Source organism: Mastomys coucha, unplaced genomic scaffold (genome assembly GCF_008632895.1).
Source record: "Mastomys coucha isolate ucsf_1 unplaced genomic scaffold, UCSF_Mcou_1 pScaffold14, whole genome shotgun sequence".
In the NCBI taxonomy this organism is placed as follows: domain Eukaryota; kingdom Metazoa; phylum Chordata; class Mammalia; order Rodentia; family Muridae; genus Mastomys; species Mastomys coucha.
In genome coordinates, this window is record NW_022196896.1 from 73056655 (window position 1) to 73077304 (window position 20650).

The following is a 20650-nucleotide window of genomic DNA, read 5'->3' on the forward strand; positions in this document are numbered from 1 at the left end:
GTAGCAGGATCAAAAAATGGAGTTTGAACTTTGATTAGTGAATTTTTTTTTGAGAATGTATACCCTTGCTTTTTTCTTTAGGGTGCGCCTGGCAAGAATGGAGAACGGGGTGGCCCTGGAGGACCTGGCTTACCAGTACGTGTCTTTTGTTTATTTCTGGCTTTCTAATCATTTCAGTCATCTTCAGCCTCAATACTTGTGATACATACTCATTCTGTTTCCCTGTCTGTCATTTTTGTAGGGTCCTGCTGGAAAGAATGGGGAGACTGGACCTCAGGGTCCGCCAGGACCTACTGTAAGTTTTCATATAATTAAGATAGAGGTAGGGTGGAGGTAGAACAAGGTCAAGAGTTTAGAAAATATGTTATCTCTACCAAAAGGCCATAATATTTCACCAAGCAGTTACTAGACTTTCTTATTTTATTATCACATTAAATGCTGGTATTAATTATATGATTTATTAATGTGCTAAAATATCCTCTTTAGACCAAGATTTCCCTACTCTTAACATTCTTACCTTTTAAAGTAAGCAATAGGCCTGCAGAGAGGTAGACTGCAGACTAATTAGGAAATGACAATTTTACAATGGAGTATATAATTTTGTTTCTGAACATAGGGCCCAGCTGGTGACAAGGGAGACTCTGGACCCCCTGGTCCACAAGGATTGCAAGTAAGAGCTTATTCTTCAAATGTTATTAACTTTTAACAGACAATTCCATATTTCCCTTTTATATGCACTTTTATTGCATAAATATATGTCAAAATTTTGTGAGCAGGCTACATGTTCATCTGAAACTTAACTTTTTAAAGTTTTTCTTCTATCCTGAAATAAAACATTAATAGTAGTTTTCTTCTATTGGTATTCTAGAATGCACACATAAAGTTATTAAAAATTAATTGAACTCTTACAGTTCTATATACACATACTTTAATATTATAATAAAAACTCCATATAGCTAAATTCATCTGTCCTTATCTTTCAGTTCATCTGTATATATAGAAAACAAAAAGTATAGATGTGAACATAGGTTTTTAAGATATAACTATGCTCTACCTGTCACTAGTTTGAATAAGGCAAACATTTTGTACCTTAAAATTATGAAAATTATGTCATTAACTACCTGGAAAAATACATTTACATATTAAAAAGCTTTTACCATGTTTGAAGTGATCAGACACAATGTAATTCTGTTGATTTGTAGGGCATACCTGGAACCAGTGGTCCTCCGGGAGAAAATGGAAAACCAGGTGAACCAGTAAGTTGAATCTTATTTTTTAAAAATAGCAACTAAGTGAAAAAAAAAACCTGAAATCCATTTATCTATTAACTTTGTATGTATGTTCTAATAGCTGAGTTTTGATCGTGTAGGTCAATTGGTAGAGTGCTTGCTAGAATGCATGAAACACTTGGTGAGATCTCTAGCAGAATATAAACCGAATGTCTACCTGTCTTCCTATTTCCTTTGGGGAGGAATGCAGAAGTTCAAGGTCATTCTTGGCTAAATGAGTTTGAGTTGCATGAGACCTTGTCTCAGAAATAACAACAAAACAAATGTGAGTTACATATAATGCCACTTACAAAAAGTCTAGGTTTTATATAAAACAGCAGAATTAAGATGCGTAGCTTTGTGATTTAAACAATTGGGCAATAAACAGGCATGACAGATGTCAATGTTGTTTATACCTGTGCAGTGCATGCAGACAAATACTTACCATATATAATGGTGACCTCCTAGGGTCCAAAGGGTGAAGCCGGTGCACCTGGAGCTCCTGGAGGCAAGGTAATTATCGCTAACTTTTCTACCATCTTATGGAGCAACTTGATTTCAGAAAATGTTTAAAGTACACTGAACTAAAGGGTTCTTTGCTTAGGAAAATGAGACTGCCAATGTTTAGTAAATTCATGTAAGCAAACTGTAAGCACTTCCAATGCATTAATTTTGCTCCAACTGAATATTCTAACATTAATAAGCACCACAGACTGTGCCACTCCAAGGGGAAATACAGCGGACGCATGAGTTCCCTACAGAGAACTGTCCTAGGGGCAGAAGCATAAACGTTACCTCTCTGAATAATAACAGTAATTATTTTAAGGACATTTATACTTTAACGGGGCCAAATACACATTCCACTTTGCTCTGCTTTCTTAAAAGATTCCTGTTCTCGAACAATGAAGCAAAGTTTTACACTCATAAAAATTTTCAAAACTACTGAAATTTCAAACTTAAAAACCTAGCAGACATAATCGAAACTACATAATTTCCAGTGCTTTTCTTTGCTGAAAATGTGCTTCTAATACGGGCATTATATTTTCAATGGTAGGGTGATTCTGGTGCCCCTGGAGAACGTGGACCTCCTGGAGCAGCAGGAAACCCTGGGATTAGAGGTGGAGCTGGACCCCCTGGCCCTGAAGGAGGAAAGGTGACTGTAGTTTCTGATCCCCCTAAATGTTAGAAGCTGCACTTCAGTCGCTTTCTTGTCATCTGTCATGTATTTCTTCATTACAGGGCCCTGCTGGTCCCCCTGGTCCCCCTGGTACTGCTGGTTCTCCTGGTCTGCAAGGGATGCCAGGGGAGAGAGGAGGTCCTGGAAGTCCTGGCCCAAAGGGTGAAAAGGTGCTTATAGTTTTATCTTGATTCTACAATAAAACACACCTTCTAGGTTAAAGGGAAGTTCCATCACTAAAAACTATTTTCAAAATTATTGTTAACATTTTAAGTGAATTTTGACATAGAGTCCTATAGCAAATAGCAATGAGAATATCAGCTCTAATCCCAGCAGATCCTGAGGATGGCTATGCTAGGCTGACTTTCCCTAGGGTTGTTATTATCTGATGATCACTTGCTTTTGATTGGCAGGGTGAACCAGGAGGTGCAGGTGCTGACGGAGTTCCAGGAAAGGATGGGCCAAGGGTGAGTATTCATATCAGTGAGAAATGAGCCCTGGTTATATGCAATATGTTGTAGACCCTTCTTCAGCTTTCACTGTTTCATTAAATGAGACCATATGTTACCACATCCTGAACACTAAAACAATACTGATCACTATTTAAAATCTTAGCTTCTATCTATCACTCCCTGATAGTTCTACAGTGACCTAAGCATGGTTACTGTAATGGCCATATGACAATACGACAAAAGCAAGGAATGGCTACCATAATGTATCAATGAAATTCAAAGTAATTAATATTGCTAAGAAATACAGTTTTAAAAAGATGTTACCATAAGATCTTTTATCACATCCTATTTATCCTCTCTAATTACAGTTTTAAAAAAAAATGTATCAATGAAATCACTTAATTCAGTTAACTTCTTCGGTCATGCTCACAGAATAGTGAACTTACTAGACTCCCATATTTATACATAGCAATGAACTAATCATTTGAGCCACAAGAGAACAAAAATCTACCCACTTTAGTAAATAAATGTCCCTACATTCTGATTAATACAAGAAATGATGTTTATTTTTTTCAAAACTAAAGACGCTTCTTCCTGCAGGGTCCTGCCGGTCCTATTGGTCCCCCTGGCCCAGCTGGTCAGCCTGGAGATAAGGTAACAACGAGACTGGGAACCACAATCAGGCTTTGCTTTAATAGACATGGAACAGTAACAATACCATTTGATCTTTTCTCAGGGTGAAGGTGGTGCCCCTGGACTTCCGGGCATAGCTGGACCTCGAGGTGGCCCTGTAAGTTTTAAAGGCATTTTCATCATACTCTCAACCCCACACAGTCCATAGCTTTAGCAACTTTGTCCCTAGTATTCTGATCTTCCTGCTTAAGGTACTATGTTTAAAATATATGAGATGCAAGAAAATATTTTTTTAATGTTAAAGTCCTCATGAGGATTATTCAAGATGCCTTATTTACTGAAAAACTCTAGGGAAAGTACATAGATTGAATAATATTATACATTTCTAAATGAGCATCTCTTAAACTTTACCAAAAGCTTCTTCCTTTGTCCTTTGTCCCTAAAAAGACTTGGCAATCAAGATAAAGCTACAGCACGTGTGTTTGTTTAATCAATATATTAGTAGATATTTTACCCTTCTGCCAAATTTTACACTTTACACTCGCAAGTTATATATTTAAGTGTGTTAAATATTTGAACACTTTGATGATATATTCCTTGCGAGTTATATCCCAGTTCAGAGACAGAAGAAATCAACAGTTGTAGTGTTGTTCCGTTCTTATGTTAATAAGAAGTAAAAACGACTTTTAGATTCAGAGATGCATAATGCCTGTGGAGAACACCTTCACCATGACTAATAATATATCTTCCTTCAGGGTGAGAGAGGTGAACATGGCCCTCCAGGACCTGCTGGCTTCCCCGGTGCTCCTGTAAGTATGGACTTCTAAGCATGAGTGTCACAATGCCAATTTTACCAAATTACTGAAAACTAACAGATACAAATTACTCTGGTTCCAGTATTTCTTCAGCCACTTTACTGTTTGAAATTACTTTATCCCATTTTTAGGCAGCTCAAACAGCAATCCTTCTTTATGCAGCATCATGATGCTCATTTTCAAATTCAAGGCCCTTGGAAAGATGTTCTTTCTCATGGCAAAATGTTTTCTTCTTCTTCTTCTTCTTCTTCTTCTTTTCTTCTTCTTCTTCTTCTTCTTCTTCTTCTTCTTCTTCTTCTTCTTCTTCTTCTTCTTCTTCTTCTTCTTCTTCTTCTTTCTTCTTCTTCTTCTTCTTCTTCTTCTTCTTCTTCTTCTTCTTCTTCTTCTTCTTCTTCTTCTTCTTCTTCTTCTTCTTCTTCTTCTGCCAGTGCCTCTCCTGCTTCTCTTGCTTCTCCTCTTCCTCCTCCTCTTCCTCCTCCTCCTCCTCTTACCACAGTATTTTTGACTGATTTTGCTTTGCCATATCTTCAGGAAGCCTCCTATCCCTATTTGATGGCAACAACTTCCCAGCTTTAAAAAAAAAAAAGTTCTATGTTTTAAAGAGAAAGAATGATAAGTCAAGCATGTTGTGAAGGAACTTGACTCACAGGTGGTCATTGTTGCTGTGTGCAGGGGCAGAATGGTGAACCAGGTGCTAAAGGAGAAAGAGGTGCCCCTGGAGAGAAAGGTGAAGGAGGTCCTCCAGGAATTGCAGGACCCCCTGGTGGTGCTGGACCTGCTGTAAGTTCTATTAAACCATTAAGACAAATTAGTTTATTATTAAGTTAATATTTCATGTAATATTTTTGTGTTATGGGAGGAGAATATAATCTTCATAGGAATATAGTCCTTAATTTAATTTTCATTTCAGTAATTTGGATATGATCATAGGTTAGCTAATTTAATCTCTTCAGGGAGCATTACTGGTTTCCCAATGCTTAATGCTTTTCTTAAATTTTTATTTTGTTACTCTACTCAATATTCTTTTCCTCTCATTGGTGTTTAGGGTCCGCCTGGTCCTCAAGGTGTAAAGGGTGAACGTGGTAGTCCTGGTGGTCCTGTGAGTATGGATTCTCTTAGCTATCACTCTATGACTGTTATTGAACATATTTATTGATTCCAATCTATGTGAAGACCACATAATGACACAGAGCAACAGAGAGAATATGATAGTCAGGGTTTGGTTTTGTATTTTTGTTTTTTGTTGTTGTTGTTTGATTGGTTTGATTTGGTTTGGTTTGGTAGTTGTGTGTAAATTCAAAGGGAGCTGGCAAGTCCTCAATGACATCGACATAGAATTCAATTCCTGGTGTATTCCTTATCTTAATATTTATGTGTTTAGAGATTTTTGTTCTAATTTTGCACTAATTAGTACATTGACATTTCACAGGGTGCTGCTGGCTTTCCTGGTGGGCGTGGTCTTCCTGGTCCCCCTGGCAACAATGTAAGCTCTCTCCAGCTTCTTTTTTCAATGTAACTTACAGAAAGACTAGAATAAGAAAGTGATGTTTTGATGCCTACCAAGTTTAGCATCTACCAATCCCCACATAAGATTGACAAAAAGGAAAAGGCAAGGAAAGCCAAAAGACCTTCTTCCACCATGTTAAAATTTAAATTATTTGCAGGGTAATCCAGGGCCCCCAGGACCCAGTGGTGCTCCTGGCAAAGACGGCCCTCCAGGTCCTGCAGGTAACAGCGGTTCTCCTGGCAACCCTGGAGTAGCTGGACCAAAAGGTGATGCTGGACAACCTGGAGAGAAGGGGCCACCTGGTGCTCAGGGTCCTCCGGTGAGTGCTTTCGCTGTTTTGTTGGTAGACCATATACTCTAATAACAAACATAATAAGGAGACTAGAACTCTGCAGCAATAAGCTGAGTCTTCCATGTCTATTGCAACAGGGATCCCCAGGTCCACTTGGAATTGCAGGGCTGACTGGAGCACGAGGTCTTGCTGGACCACCAGGCATGCCAGGTCCACGGGGTAGCCCTGGTCCTCAGGGTATCAAGGTAAGCATAGTCACATTGCATCTAATGTTTGCTTCCCTTCATAGGGATAGAGAATTCTTCACCATACCAGATATAAGAAGGTTTGTGATCAAGGTGTAAATTATCAAAGAGCTTATCTTCTTGACACTCTTAGGCTTTCAAAAACAAAACTTTCATTAAATCTTCCCAAAACACACAGGCAAAGGAGGTCATAAACCAGCTTTGAATATCTATGCAAGCAAGCCAACACCACAGAAAAAACAATGTTGCTTTGTCAAACATCATTGTTAGGAAACTTGTGAGCATTCTTCAGTTTATTCACTATAACCGTGAAGGGAGAAACTGTTTCATCTCATAAGTGTACAAGACTTTAATTGATGTAAATTACCCATCTCTTGGAGTCAAAGCTCTTGGTTTGCTTTCACTGATATTACCAGAGCATTGCAGTGCGTAGTATCCGAAATGCCCATACAATAAATAAGTTAACATAAGTGCGTCTGCACCATATTTCATAATGTAACATTTCATGCACCTTTTTCAAAATATGTCAGAAAATAGTAACAGGAAATTTAACAGTAATTAACATATCTAGGAAATTTCTAATAAATCCTGATTCTAAGGATCACTGAACTGATAGTTTATCATTATCTTTCTCGCTGTACTCATAAGCTTCTCTTCTTAACAATCAACTGTGCTCTGATTAGGAGAGCATTTTACTATTCTGAATCCCTGAGCAATTAAGAAAATCCAAAACCCTTGCTCCCCATTTTTCTCTTAGGAAGGACATAGTTTCAAGAAAAGTAGACATCAATAGAAACTGACTAAATCACATTTCACCCTCCAACCTGGTAACACCTCATTAGTTGGAATCTCCAAGTGAAACATGTTTTATTTCTTTGTCCACAGGGTGAAAGTGGAAAACCAGGAGCCAGTGGCCATAATGGGGAACGTGGTCCTCCTGGACCCCAAGGTCTTCCTGGACAGCCTGGTACAGCTGGCGAGCCTGGACGAGATGTAAGCTGCAATTCAGGAATGATGTTCAACCAGTCAGCAAATACTCACACTGCTTCTTATAGTTTTGAAATTATATTTATTAAATTGTGTTTGTTAGTGTGTATGCATATGAACACACAGGAACCGTGGTGCACATATGGAGGTCAGAATACAGCTTTCAAGACTAAGATTTACCCTTCCACCCTATAGCAACCAGGATATTGAACTCAAATCATCAGGCTTAGTTGGAAGAACCTCTAGCCATTGAAACATCTCTCCAGTCTGAAATTCAAGTATTAGTTAAAGAAAGGTCCACTAAACCTTAATGTATGAGATTTAAATAAAACATGTCCATGTAGCCTAGTTCTCCTTCCCTCTCTAATAGTCAGTCTTTTGTAAGTTAGGATAATATAAAAGCCTGTGTCCAAGAACATTTCCCAATATATTCAGTAATGAAGAGAATGGAACCACAAAAATTAATTTAGAAAATGAGTTAATAGGCAAAATTACAAGATTCAATTTTATGTAAAAATGTTCATTATTCATGATTATTCTTAATTTTTCAATTAGCATTTTATATTAACAAAATATATTTGAACATGGTGCTATGTGTTTTTTGAGAGATATATTTAGTGTTGAAATCTTAAATGAAGTTTAATTTTAGATTTTTATAACAAATTTAGATTTCCTACTTCTCAAAAATTATTTATTAGCTGTCCTTAAAAACATTTTAGGCTTTCTTTTTATTAGTACTCTCCTCATATTATTTCATGAAATTTTAGGAAAACAGAAATATCCTCCAAAGAATTATGGTTCTTCAAAGAGTTAAACCACATTGTAAATATGTGCTATTTCTTTTCACCAGAACCAACTTTGGCTTCCACTAGTATAGAAGGGCAGCAAGGGAATGGGAGTGTGAGCGACAGGGAAGAAAATTTTACTAAAATATCCTTTATTCAAAACTGCCATAATGGTATGTGATACTTTGTATACAAACTATAAATTATCTTTGAAAGGGTAAAAGGCTCTCTTTTAACTTTCTTTTAACCAGGGAAACCCTGGATCAGATGGTCAGCCAGGTCGAGATGGATCTCCTGGTGGCAAGGTATAACAAATTTATGTACAGTAGGCATATGTAACTAAATCCAATTGCCGTCATGCTTATGTGAGATCCTTGATTTTTTCTAGGGTGATCGTGGTGAAAATGGTTCTCCTGGTGCCCCTGGTGCTCCTGGTCATCCAGGCCCACCTGGTCCTGTTGGCCCATCTGGAAAAAGTGGTGACAGAGGAGAAACAGTGAGTTCTTGATATATGCCCTCATCCCTCAAAAAGAGGCAGAGGTGGGGCAATAAGATGGTATTATTGCCATCATGATATATCTGTGCTGATTCCCTTTGGTATTAATTGGGCAGCTTTTTGTTTGCTGTGGGAATGAAGTCAGAATTTACAGAACTCTAGCTTCCACTAACAGTATGTGTATTATGATTCCACTGCAATGAAGTCAACATTTAAAAAAAAATTACTTTCATCTTTGAAAAAAGTTCAGAAATGTTTATTGTATTTAGTTTTTTAAATTAATTTGATTTTAGTTAATCTTTTATACAGTATGTTTCCCCTCCCCCATTCCTCTCACATCTTCCTGTCCTCCCTACACAATCAACTTTTTAAAATGGAGTTGAATCAGTGACAAGATTCAGCTCAAAGTTTAATTGCATGCTTGCATTCTAGGGTCCTGCTGGTCCTTCTGGAGCTCCAGGTCCTGCTGGAGCTCGAGGTGCTCCCGTAAGTATTAGACATTTGTCCTCTTGTGTTTGAAAATCTATTTTAGAGTTTAAGAAACACCCTATTGCTTTATGAAATCTCTAGAAAATAATTAGAATGAGAAATATGTAACTATGGAGAAAATATAAACTTTCATTTGATGATACAGAAAAATCAGTATCTAAAAGTTCTATGCAGATAATGATATGCGAATTACAATTATCAATCCAAAATTAAAGAAGAAACAATCTTTGTTATTACATTTGTGAAGTCTCTTTTGATAGGGATTTCTAGCTAAGATAATGTATTTATTACTATAAACCTAATAGAATGCTGTATAATATTCATTGTAAAGTAAATAATATTCAGTAGATTATAATATATTTATTATAAGCTTAATTTTAATTATTCAATATGTCTATATGATACTGACCTTAATTTAAAATATATTTTTAAAGGGTCCCCAAGGTCCACGAGGTGACAAAGGTGAAGCTGGTGAGCGTGGTTCTAATGGCATCAAAGGACATCGAGGATTCCCTGGCAATCCAGGTCCCCCAGGTTCTCCTGTAAGTGCATCCTCCACTGGTAGGAGTTCTCCTTTACTGCATGACTAATGAGATGGACTGGAAAGATGAGACATGAACTCAAGGGCATATTCTATATAATAGTTTGACGTGAAACAATGAATGAAAGAAAGAAAAATGTTTGTTTCATCTTGATCATTAAGTTCTTCAGAGATTGTGAACAGCCCCTTCCCTAAGCCCTAGAGTTCTTCACTGGTCTCTATCCCTCTTTGCTTTCCAGGGTGCTGCTGGTCACCAGGGTGCAGTTGGTAGTCCAGGACCTGCAGGCCCCAGAGTAAGTGTCATAGAAGTACATTGAAAGGTGAACACTTCAAAAGGTTTTCACAGCAGGAATATATTTTAGCATTATAACATCATCATGTTCATTTCTTAAGGGACCAGTTGGACCACATGGACCTCCTGGAAAAGATGGATCAAGTGGACATCCAGGTCCTATTGGACCACCGGGACCTAGAGGCAACAGAGGTGAAAGAGGATCTGAGGTAAAAATGCACAGACATACATAGTTTTATTTGCTACGATACAATGTTTCACCAGCATTGCATTTTTTGTAAATTGAAGTAAACAGCATAGTCACTTACTTTAGAAAGTGAAACCTAATTTAATGCATTCTTGATTGCATTAAGATAGTTTATGTCAGCATAACATGGATGGATATATATAAATATGTATATATACATATATATATATATTCATATATATGCCTTGCTAAGTGACATATCAATAAAATGACACATACTCTTATTAACCAAATAAATTATGCCATGCTGGTCTCACTTCAGAGACTCACAGATATCATTTTATTTCTGTAGAAGTTTTACTGATTAAATGACCTATAAAACATCTGTATTGCTACTGATAAAATCATGGCTAATGCCTTCTGACTATGCAGTGTTGGGCCAAATGTAACAACAAACCATTATTATCGACAAATATGCATGTGACAAATGAAAAACCAATAAGTCACAGGCATACTTGGAGTCATGAAGATGCCTCCTTCTCATGTCAGTATTGTGCCTTCTGGCCTATTTGCTTTACAAAGGAAATGATGACATTTAAGCTCAATACTACTTATTGCTATGTAATAGAATAACATTTTTATGTAACAAAGCATATGTGTTACACATTGACAGTCATGAGACTACAAAACATTTCTAAATATTTTTTAAATTAAACTAATTGTCACAACATATGTGGATTGATTGCTTATGGTTCATTTTTCTACACAAGTGACATGGTCTTTCAGTGGAGGCCAAAGAAAAAACACTTCTATGGTCTATATTTTGACTTATCTAGGGATCGCCAGGCCACCCTGGACAGCCAGGACCCCCTGGACCCCCTGGTGCCCCTGGTCCCTGCTGTGGTGGGGGTGCTGCTGCCATTGCTGGAGTTGGAGGTGAAAAGTCTGGTGGCTTTGCACCATATTATGGGGACGAACCAATGGATTTCAAGATCAACACCGAGGAAATTATGTCTTCACTCAAGTCTGTTAATGGACAAATAGAGAGTCTTATCAGCCCTGATGGCTCTCGAAAAAACCCTGCTCGGAACTGCAGAGACCTGAAATTCTGCCACCCTGAACTCAAGAGCGGTATGTTCAACGCTTTATCTCTCATGCTGTACACTTACTCAAAAATTGGCCTATATTAAAATTTGACCCAGAAAATTGTTCTAATGGAAAATATTTTGAAGCTCTTATACTATCAAAACATTGGTTATTGAGTTGAAGATCGTTGATAGTAAGGAGGAAAAAATAATATTTGAAGGAGCATTTATGGTATAACATAAGTAACTACAAAATATTTTAAATATAAGAAACTTTAAGGAATGTTCTTTAGAAATTTTAACACATATATTTCTAAATACCAAAGCAAAATGATTTAGGTGATCAAGTAGCATATATCATTCTATTCCCATGAATAGCATGATAAGCATAATTTTACTATTTTTATTATTATATTACATATTTAAAGAATTGATTTTAATAAACTAATGATTAAATTTCAAACTATTTTTATTAAATCACTCCTGTTTTTATCTATTGTGACATGTTTGATTTTATTTTTCATTACCAAAACATATTTATTATATAAAATTAGTCTTTGTATATTCAAATTTTGAAATACTATTTCAAAATTATTTTAAGCTTTTAAATATTTTGAGAGAGACCACTGCTTTTACACAATCATCTGGGCATTACTTAAAATAGGAAATAGGGACGAATTAAGTTAAAATGTGCCATAAATCTGGACTATAGTGTTTTCTTTAAAATAAAACATGATATTTAGACAAATAAAACACACCAATCTGTACATCATCAGTCAATGGTAACTTGGTATTTTTCTATTTTCATGCTTTTATGGTGCTTACAAGCTTTTTACTTCAGAAATATCAACCAGTTGTGCTATATAGTTCAATTAGATACATCAGTAGCCCATACACTGAACCAAGTAACAAGCAGATGTTCGGGTTCAGCCCCCACTTCTAAATTTTATAACTAATCCCCATCATCTCTTTGGTGACATTTCAGGAGAATACTGGGTTGATCCTAACCAAGGCTGCAAGATGGATGCTATAAAAGTATTCTGTAACATGGAAACTGGGGAAACATGCGTACATGCCAGTCCCATGAGTGTCCCACGTAAGCACTGGTGGACAGGTTCTGGTGCTGAGAAGAAACATGTTTGGTTTGGAGAATCTATGAATGGTGGTTTTCAGGTAAGAAAACACAAAGCTTTTAAACTGAAATATGCCTATTAGTTAACACCTTTTTCCTTTTACTTGTTTATGGTTACTAAGTAGAATACCCCAAACACTTGCATGGCTAGACAATTATTATTCCTATAAAAGACTAACTTATACCGAGTCAGTTGCATGTAAGCACCTTTCTTTAACTTGCTAAGGCATTTACCTATGCACGCCATAAAATAGCATATAATGTATGTGAACAAGTTATAATACAATGTCCATGCTAATGTTGTATGAATCCCTTACCCTGGTAAGTCCTGAGTTACAAGCTTAGATGTACTATTTGTTTTATAGTTCAGCTATGGCAGTCCTGATCTTCCTGAAGATGTCCTTGAAGTGCAGCTGGCATTCCTCAGACTTCTTTCCAGCCGAGCCTCCCAGAACATTACATACCACTGCAAAAACAGTATTGCCTACATGGATCAGGCCAGTGGCAATGTAAAGAAGTCTCTGAAGCTGATGGGATCAAATGAAGGAGAATTCAAGGCTGAAGGAAACAGCAAATTCACTTACACAGTTCTAGAGGATGGCTGTACTGTAAGTAACAATTTCTTTCCAGGTGGGATGGCAAATAAACTCAGAATTTATTGCTTAATCATCCAAGCTATTTTGAGAAGAAGAAATAAAACTAGTAAGGGAGACAAAAGGTGCCTGGACGCAGGAATTATATAATATCTACTTATTTGTTATAGAAAATGTTAAATATTTCAAAAATCGAATAGCCCTTAACTTCTAGATGGAAAACAGTTAGAAATGAAAATGATTGAAATTTAAACTCATAAACACCACTTTGATTACTGAGATATTTACTGTAAATTACACATACTATTAATTATATAAGCTCTGTCAGATATAATTATTGCTTTAAAAATGTAAAGTCTAACTTAAGATGTATTTCTTTTTCTCACAATTCATTAAAAGGGGAATTCACGTCTAATGTTAGCCACTCCTGTTGTGGCTGACTCAACTACTTCTTTATAAGCCAACTACAGTGCCACAGCTGTAACCAGAAGCAGGCCTGTGAATGAGCTAGCCTGTGGCCATCTCCCTTCTAGGTTAACTTTTGAGTCTTGCCACCAGGCTTTGATTAACAATCTTATTTATCAACCGAGAATATTAAAACTTTAAATACAGAAGTCTTCATATGTCTAAAAGTTTCTAACTGCTTTGTGAGATCAGAAGACAGTTTTCAAATGTGATCAGTTTAGGAAAATATGTACGTAACAAGAATGTAATGACTTTTTTCTTACTCAACTTTTTCTCTTTTGAATAGAAACACACTGGGGAATGGAGCAAGACAGTCTTTGAATATCAAACACGCAAGGCCATGAGACTACCCATCATAGATATCGCACCCTATGACATTGGGGGTCCTGATCAAGAATTTGGTGTGGACATTGGCCCTGTTTGCTTCTTATAAGCCAAACTCTCTAAAACCCCAACAAAACAAAAACCACATCCATGTGTTCCTCTTGTTTTAATCTTATCAACCAGTGCAAATGAACAACTAAATTCCAGTTATTTATTTCCAAACTTTTGGAAAAAGCATAATTTGACAAAAAAAAAAAAGAATACAATTTTTTGCTGTTTCAACCACCCAATACAGTTCAAATGCTTTTGTTTTATTTTTTTACCAATTCCAACTTCAAAATGTCTCAATGGTGCTATAATAAATAAACGTCAACACTTTTATGATAACACTGTGTTACATTCTTTGAACTCTAGCCCATCTGCAGAGCAACGGTCATACTCACCAACATAGAATATCTTTATCTCCCAAACAGGAAAAAACAAAATTAGATATGACCTCCCTATGTTAACTACCTCAACTGCTCAGAACAGATAAGATTCTGAGTCCAGAAGACTACACAATCATGTAAAACTTGACAAAATTTATGATTTCATTGGTTATCCATGTAGAATGTTGATTTAAAAAATTAGACTATAGAGCAGGAATTTGAAGAAGTACTTTCAGTTCATAATTGTCTCCATCATAGGTGTAATACTCTTAAGGGTGCTTCTCATCTGCTGTTGCTGGTAAGCTTGCAAATATTTGGGAGGGCTTTAAAGACACATGTTAAGTTGCTAATGTATTTTCACATTTAGAGCTCCAGATCAAAATTGGTGACCTCATTCAAGCTATAAATGCACAGAATCTATATTTGTCTTCTGCCAGAAAGATTGACTGGCATGCCACAGGATTCTCTCTTCTTTTATTCTATAAAAATAAACAACAAAAACAAGTTTGGGGTTTTTTCACAATAACACAGTGAATGTTTTAAACTTTTTCTTTTGTCAGCTTGTATGTAGTTGTTGATCTTTTATTTTCTTCCAGTCACATAATAAAATATCATAATGAAACATTTCTGCTTTTGTCGCTTCTCACAGATTTAACAATAACATCTTTACATGTAAGAACTTCAGTAATTTTCTAGAAAGAATCTAATTGTGTAGTTCAGTGAAACAATGGTTTAAAAATATGGCATATCATGTTTTCAGAATAAAGATATGTGCCTTAATTAATTCTGTATATTTTACATAATAGTTAGTAGAGACCTTGACATTATTTCAAAGAAAGCACACCAGATTTGAAGGAACAAATCTCTAGAAAGGATCACAGAGAAAACTTGTGTGTTCTCAAAATGGTAATAAGAAAGATGCTGGAAATTTTTCAGGAAGACTATGTACCAGCAAAACACAAACACTGGATTCTTTCATCTGAATGTAGAATTTAAAAATTTTGGAAAATAATGGATATAGATTACTAGGAGCTATGAGTGGGGCAATATTGTGGCTATTTTTTATCAATAGGTATAAAATAAAAAATAATTGGAGTAAATTCAAATATCTATTGGTGACTGTAATTAATACTAATATACACTTAAAGCTATTTTTTCATTTTTGGTGCCCAAAATAAACCAAATGAACCACTAACCATTAATTTTTTTGAAAGAGGTCTTGCTAAGTTTCATGTCTTGCCAAGTCTCTTGAGCTTACTGTGCAGGTTAGCTACTCTAAAACATATGATCCTCCTCCACCAGCTTCCTGGGAAGATTTGCTATAGGCATGGCTATCATGTTCAACAAATGATAGATTCATGGTGAAATTTCCATAGTTTAATATATTTTGCTCATTTCCATTTTCAGTTTGAAATGCTTTGCCTAGTAATATAGAGTGGGTAATATTCAAATTATAAGGCCGAATGTACAAATCAATTCTGTTGTTTCTTTTGGTCACTAAAACAGTAATAACAACACACAAAGGAGAGTCCAACTGAGCAGTCAGCAAGGCAACATGTAGTGCCAGGAGTACAGTCCAGGGTAGTGTTTGCTGAGTAGGTACAAGGCCCCAGGTTCAATCCTAACTACAAAACAGAAAGGAATAGTAAGAAAACCTAGTACTTTGGGACAATCAATATACTCTTCCAAGAAATACCTACTAATCCTGACAGTCAAACATTAACCTAGAAACAACCTGGTGTGAACAGCCTTTTGTTTTACCATTCAGATATTTTTGTTTATGAATTTTTGATGTTACAATGCATTTGTATATATTCCTTACATATTAATTATGTATGAATGACAAGTTTAGAAATAAGGAAAAAATGAGTGCAAACTGAGAAGATGACTTAAATAAGATTATGAGAATTGTCTTTTAAGTTAGGAAAAGCACATGAAATATAGCACTCTGCCTCCCATATCTGTAACTCAATGTGTTATGGAGTGTTAATACATCATGTGCTATATATATAATAATTGTTCATTTTAACACATAAAATCTGTTTACTTAACAGTTACTAAGTATCTAAATTATATCATCCCGCAATGCATTTACAATTGAATATAACTTACTTCAGCTTGGAAAACTTGAAGACATTTGCCTTCCCAGAAATTTATCTCATTGAATGGGGTAATCTGAATTTGAAAAATCATATATACATGCCTATCACTTTATGCATAAATATGCCTTCACTAGTTTTAAATTATTCCTAAAGCAAATACATTAGACTTGTGCTTTTGCATTTTTGGAGGTCAAAATCTTAAACTGGATTGATTGAGTTAAAGAGCACAATTAAGTCTGTGTTCCTTCTGAAAGACTCTAGGCAGTCTATTATTTTCCTTTTCCAGGCTTCAGGGGCTACTCTGGTTCATTTGTCCATGTGAGTTTTTCATTTTTAAAGCTACACACTATACTTGGTTGAGTCCTTCTCACATTGTAGGCCCCTGATGTGGCCCCTCTGTTCTTCTCTGTCATGTAAAAACATCTTTTAGATAATTTAGGACCAGTCAGATGATCCAGGACAATGTCTTTTCAAAACATGGTAATACTTATTTTGTTTGTAAAAGTCAAAATGGCCACAAGGTCAGTTATCTTCATGTCTCATTCCCACTACTGATTGGAGTGTCCAGAGTTATAACTAAAGTCAGGTCTAAGACTGCTTCAGGAGTAAAAAATTAAAGTGTCAGTCTCAGGAAGCTTACAAACAAAAAGAATGAACAGATTTCATTAATTTATACTGCTTAAAATTTGAAAAATATGTGTACCAGTTCTGAAAAACAACACAAAGTTTCATGTGTTTTGAGTGAAAAATTACCAGTACATGAACATAGCAGCAGGGAGTTCTAGGAGCATTTCTTAACAAGGTTATTTAAGTAAACCCAGATCTCAGATATGCTGAAACCAACCAAATTTGAGACATCTGAAACTTTCTGGCAGGCAAATCATACAATTCTCAAACCTTAGAAGACAGGAACACTGGCATAAGCAGCATCTGGTAGACCCAATCATTCTCTAACAGATGTCATTTTCTATAGCAGTATTTGTCCTGTTGTTGTAACAGAATACGAGACAAAAGCAACTTCAAGAAGGATTTGGAGGCTGGAAGTTCTGGGAGGTATTAGTCATAGTACCTCCCATCTTAAGAAGCAGAGAATTTTGAGTGCTTGGGCTCAGCTAGCTTTCTCCTTTCTATTCTGTTCCAAGGAATCCAGCCCATGGAATAGTGCTGCTCATTTCAGGATGGGTCTTACCATCTCGGTTTAGATTATCTAGATGATACTTCACAGCCATTCCCAGAAAGTGTAATAATCTGGATAATCTGTCATGACATGTCAAGAAGTTTATCTCCTGGGAAGTTATTGGCCTTGTCAAATTACAATCAAAGCCCTTGTTTTGATGATGTTATAGAATATCTACTGTTATTGAGCCAAGTGAAGGTTGTGGCCGTTCCTCTCAGGAAGATAAGGAATTTGAATATAACAGATGCTATTAACAGTTACAGAGTATCGTTTAGACTGGTTTTACGGGATAATATTGCATGAAGCAGAGTTTATGATTTAGTCTATTGTGAATATCTGGTCAAAGGATGATAGTGACCTCCATCAAACTGGTCAGAGTGGATGGGTTGAAAATAGTTGTGTTTTGAATGCATTTTGATGCATAGCCAATAGGAGTTGCTAACAAAGCAGGTATGTAATTTAAGACAAAGAGGAAAGTAAAGCATAAACCAGGGCATTTGGTGTGAGTAACTAAAGATAAGGGTTGCAAGAAGACACACATCTTTGTTCCCAGCATGCAACAGGTTCAGACAGGAGAATGCTGTGGAGTTGAAGATAGCATGGGCTATGTAGTCAGACCCTGTCTCAAAAATACAATTAATCAATTAATTTTTAAAAAAGTTGCCAGAAATGATTAAAGTACAAAACATCAGGGAGTTCAACATTTCTAATAGAGTATATTATGATTTAGATACCTATCGCTGATACAAGGAAGTAATTGAGAAGATCAATCTATTGAGGCTAGAATATGCAAAGTACAAGATTCAGGGAGAATCGTGGAAATTAGCAAAAATGTGGTGACTTACATACTCATGCCAGAAGACTCAGCATAAGTTGTAATAGAGAAATTCAAAGCAATAGAAAGAAGCAAGGAAGGAACAGTCATGTTTAATTTGAATACTCATACAGTGAGAAACAAGAATAATCTTTATATAACACTATGTTTTCTTATTTTTATTCATAGTCAATGATCTTTAAAAGTAAAATAATATTAAATGCCATATTCTGGGGATTTCTGATGCTTTGCAAGACTATCTATATACATATAGCATACAGGAATTTTCAAACATTGATAATTCTCACCTATACAATATTTAAGTAATCTTGAAAACAGTTGTTATAATTAACTAAATTAGAATCTGATATGACCATTATTTTCACTATCTCACTATTTTAGTTTGCATTACTTAATCATCTGAAATAATTAGTAATAGCAGTTATTAAAGCTCTGGGTCTAAGAATTGTATTCCTTTTTTTATAATTAATCATAACATTCCTTTACATCTAAATGATATCCCCCTTCCTGGTTACCCCTACACAAAGCCCTCATCCCATATCTTCCTTCTCCCCTGTCCCCTCTCCCCTCTCCCCTCTTCCCTTTTCCTCTATGAGCGTGCTATCTCACCCACCTATTCTCTCTTGCCCCAGTGCTCCAGCATTCCCCTACGCTGGAACATCAAACCTCCAAAGGACCAAGGGTCTTCCCTCCCATTGAGGTCAGACAATGCCTGCTACATATGTATCTGGAGCCATGAATCCCTCTCTGTAACTCCTTTGTTGGTGCACTGGGAGCACTTGGTGGTCTGGCCAGCTGATATTGTTTATTCTATGGTGCTGCAATCTCCCTCTAGTCCTTCTGCCAGCTCCCCCACTGGGGTCCCTGAACTCAGTCTTATGGTTGGCTCCAATCATCCACAACTGCATTGCTTTCCGTCAGCAAGCACCTCTTGACAACATCAACAGTGTTGGGATTTGGTGTCTGCAGACAGACTTGGATCTCCAGGTAGGGCAGTCCTCGGATGGTCCACCATTCAGTCTCTGCTCTATTATTTGTCCCCGACTTTCCTTTGGACAGGAACATTTCTGGGTTAAAAACTTTGAGATGAATGGGTAGGCCCATCCCTTGACTGGGGTCCATGCTTATCTACTGGACATGGTCTCTACAGATTCTATCTCCCCTTCAGTGCACACATTTCTGTTAAAGTCATCCCCATTAGCTCCTGAGAACCTCTTGTTTCCCTGGGGTCTGAGATCCTCTAGTAGCTACTTCCAGTTCCTCATCCCCCACTGCTACATATTTTTATTCTATTTCCTGACCCTCTGTTCCTCTCTTGAGACCCCTCCATGATCTGATACTAACCCCTTGTTTCCTCCCCCTTCTCTCTCCCTCCAAGGTCACACTTCTCTCCACCTCTCTCAGTCATCCTGTTCCCCTCTCAATTCAAGACTGAAGAAGCATCCACACCCTTGTCTTTCTCCTAAGTTCCATATGGTCTGTGGGTTGTATTGTGAGCATTGTGCACTTTTGGTCTAATATGCACTTTTCAGTGAATACATACCATGTGTGTTTTTTCTGTCTGGGTTACCTCACTCAAGATGGTGCTTTTTAGTTCCCTCAGTTTGCATGCGAATTTCATGAAGTCATTGTTTTTAATAGCTGAGTAGTAAGTACTCCATTGTGTAAATATGCATTTTCTGTATCCATTCCTCTGTTGAGGGACATCTGGGTTGTTCCCAGCTTCTGACTATTATAAATAAGGCTGCTATAAACATCTCTGACCTCAACCTGTACTATAGAGCAATAGTGATAAAAACTGTATGGTATCGGTACAGAAATAGGTTGGTAGGTCAATGGAATAGAAATTAAGATCCGGAAATGAACCCACACACCTATGGTCACTTGATCTTTGACAAAAAAAGCTAAAAACATCCAATGGAAAAAAAGACAGCATTTTCAACAAATGGTGCTGCTTCAACTGGCTGTCAGCTTGTAGAACAATGATTCATCCTTATCTTCTCATATAAAGCTCAAATCCAAGTGGATCAAGGATCTCCACATAAAACCAGATATGATTAATTTAGTAGAAGAGAAACTGGGGAAGAGCCACCAGCACATGGGCACAGGGGAAATTTTCCTGAACAGAACACCAATGACTCATTCTCTAAGATCAAGAATTGACAAATGGGACCTTATAAAATTGAAACACTTCTGTAAAACCACTGCCACCACCCACCCAAAAAAATTGGTTCCTCTATCAACCTCAGTCTTCTGTGCATGTACCATCCCATTTCTCCATCTTGGCTTTGGATGTTTTATCTCACACTTGCCAGGCAAGTGGTGGGGCGAATTTTCCCAAAT

At 36.6% G+C, this 20650-nt stretch overlaps 1 protein-coding gene across 1 annotated transcript in view; it reads left to right on the forward strand.

Moving 5' to 3' along the window:
- Col3a1 (collagen type III alpha 1 chain) overlaps positions 1-14815 on the forward strand; it is a 36807-nt gene extending 21992 nt beyond the window's left edge. The window contains exons 25-51 of the mRNA XM_031367386.1: positions 82-135; positions 242-295; positions 617-670; positions 1203-1256; positions 1737-1781; positions 2323-2421; positions 2508-2615; positions 2859-2912; positions 3498-3551; positions 3634-3687; positions 4286-4339; positions 5018-5125; positions 5391-5444; positions 5775-5828; positions 6010-6171; positions 6282-6389; positions 7275-7382; positions 8413-8466; positions 8550-8657; positions 9090-9143; positions 9581-9688; positions 9927-9980; positions 10081-10188; positions 11003-11297; positions 12237-12424; positions 12749-12991; positions 13728-14815. Coding sequence (XP_031223246.1) covers positions 82-135; positions 242-295; positions 617-670; positions 1203-1256; positions 1737-1781; positions 2323-2421; positions 2508-2615; positions 2859-2912; positions 3498-3551; positions 3634-3687; positions 4286-4339; positions 5018-5125; positions 5391-5444; positions 5775-5828; positions 6010-6171; positions 6282-6389; positions 7275-7382; positions 8413-8466; positions 8550-8657; positions 9090-9143; positions 9581-9688; positions 9927-9980; positions 10081-10188; positions 11003-11297; positions 12237-12424; positions 12749-12991; positions 13728-13874 — 2637 coding nt within the window. The 3' untranslated portion in view covers positions 13875-14815. The remainder of the gene's footprint in view (positions 1-81; positions 136-241; positions 296-616; positions 671-1202; positions 1257-1736; positions 1782-2322; positions 2422-2507; positions 2616-2858; positions 2913-3497; positions 3552-3633; positions 3688-4285; positions 4340-5017; positions 5126-5390; positions 5445-5774; positions 5829-6009; positions 6172-6281; positions 6390-7274; positions 7383-8412; positions 8467-8549; positions 8658-9089; positions 9144-9580; positions 9689-9926; positions 9981-10080; positions 10189-11002; positions 11298-12236; positions 12425-12748; positions 12992-13727) is intronic.
- The last annotated feature ends 5835 nt before the right edge of the window (positions 14816-20650 follow it).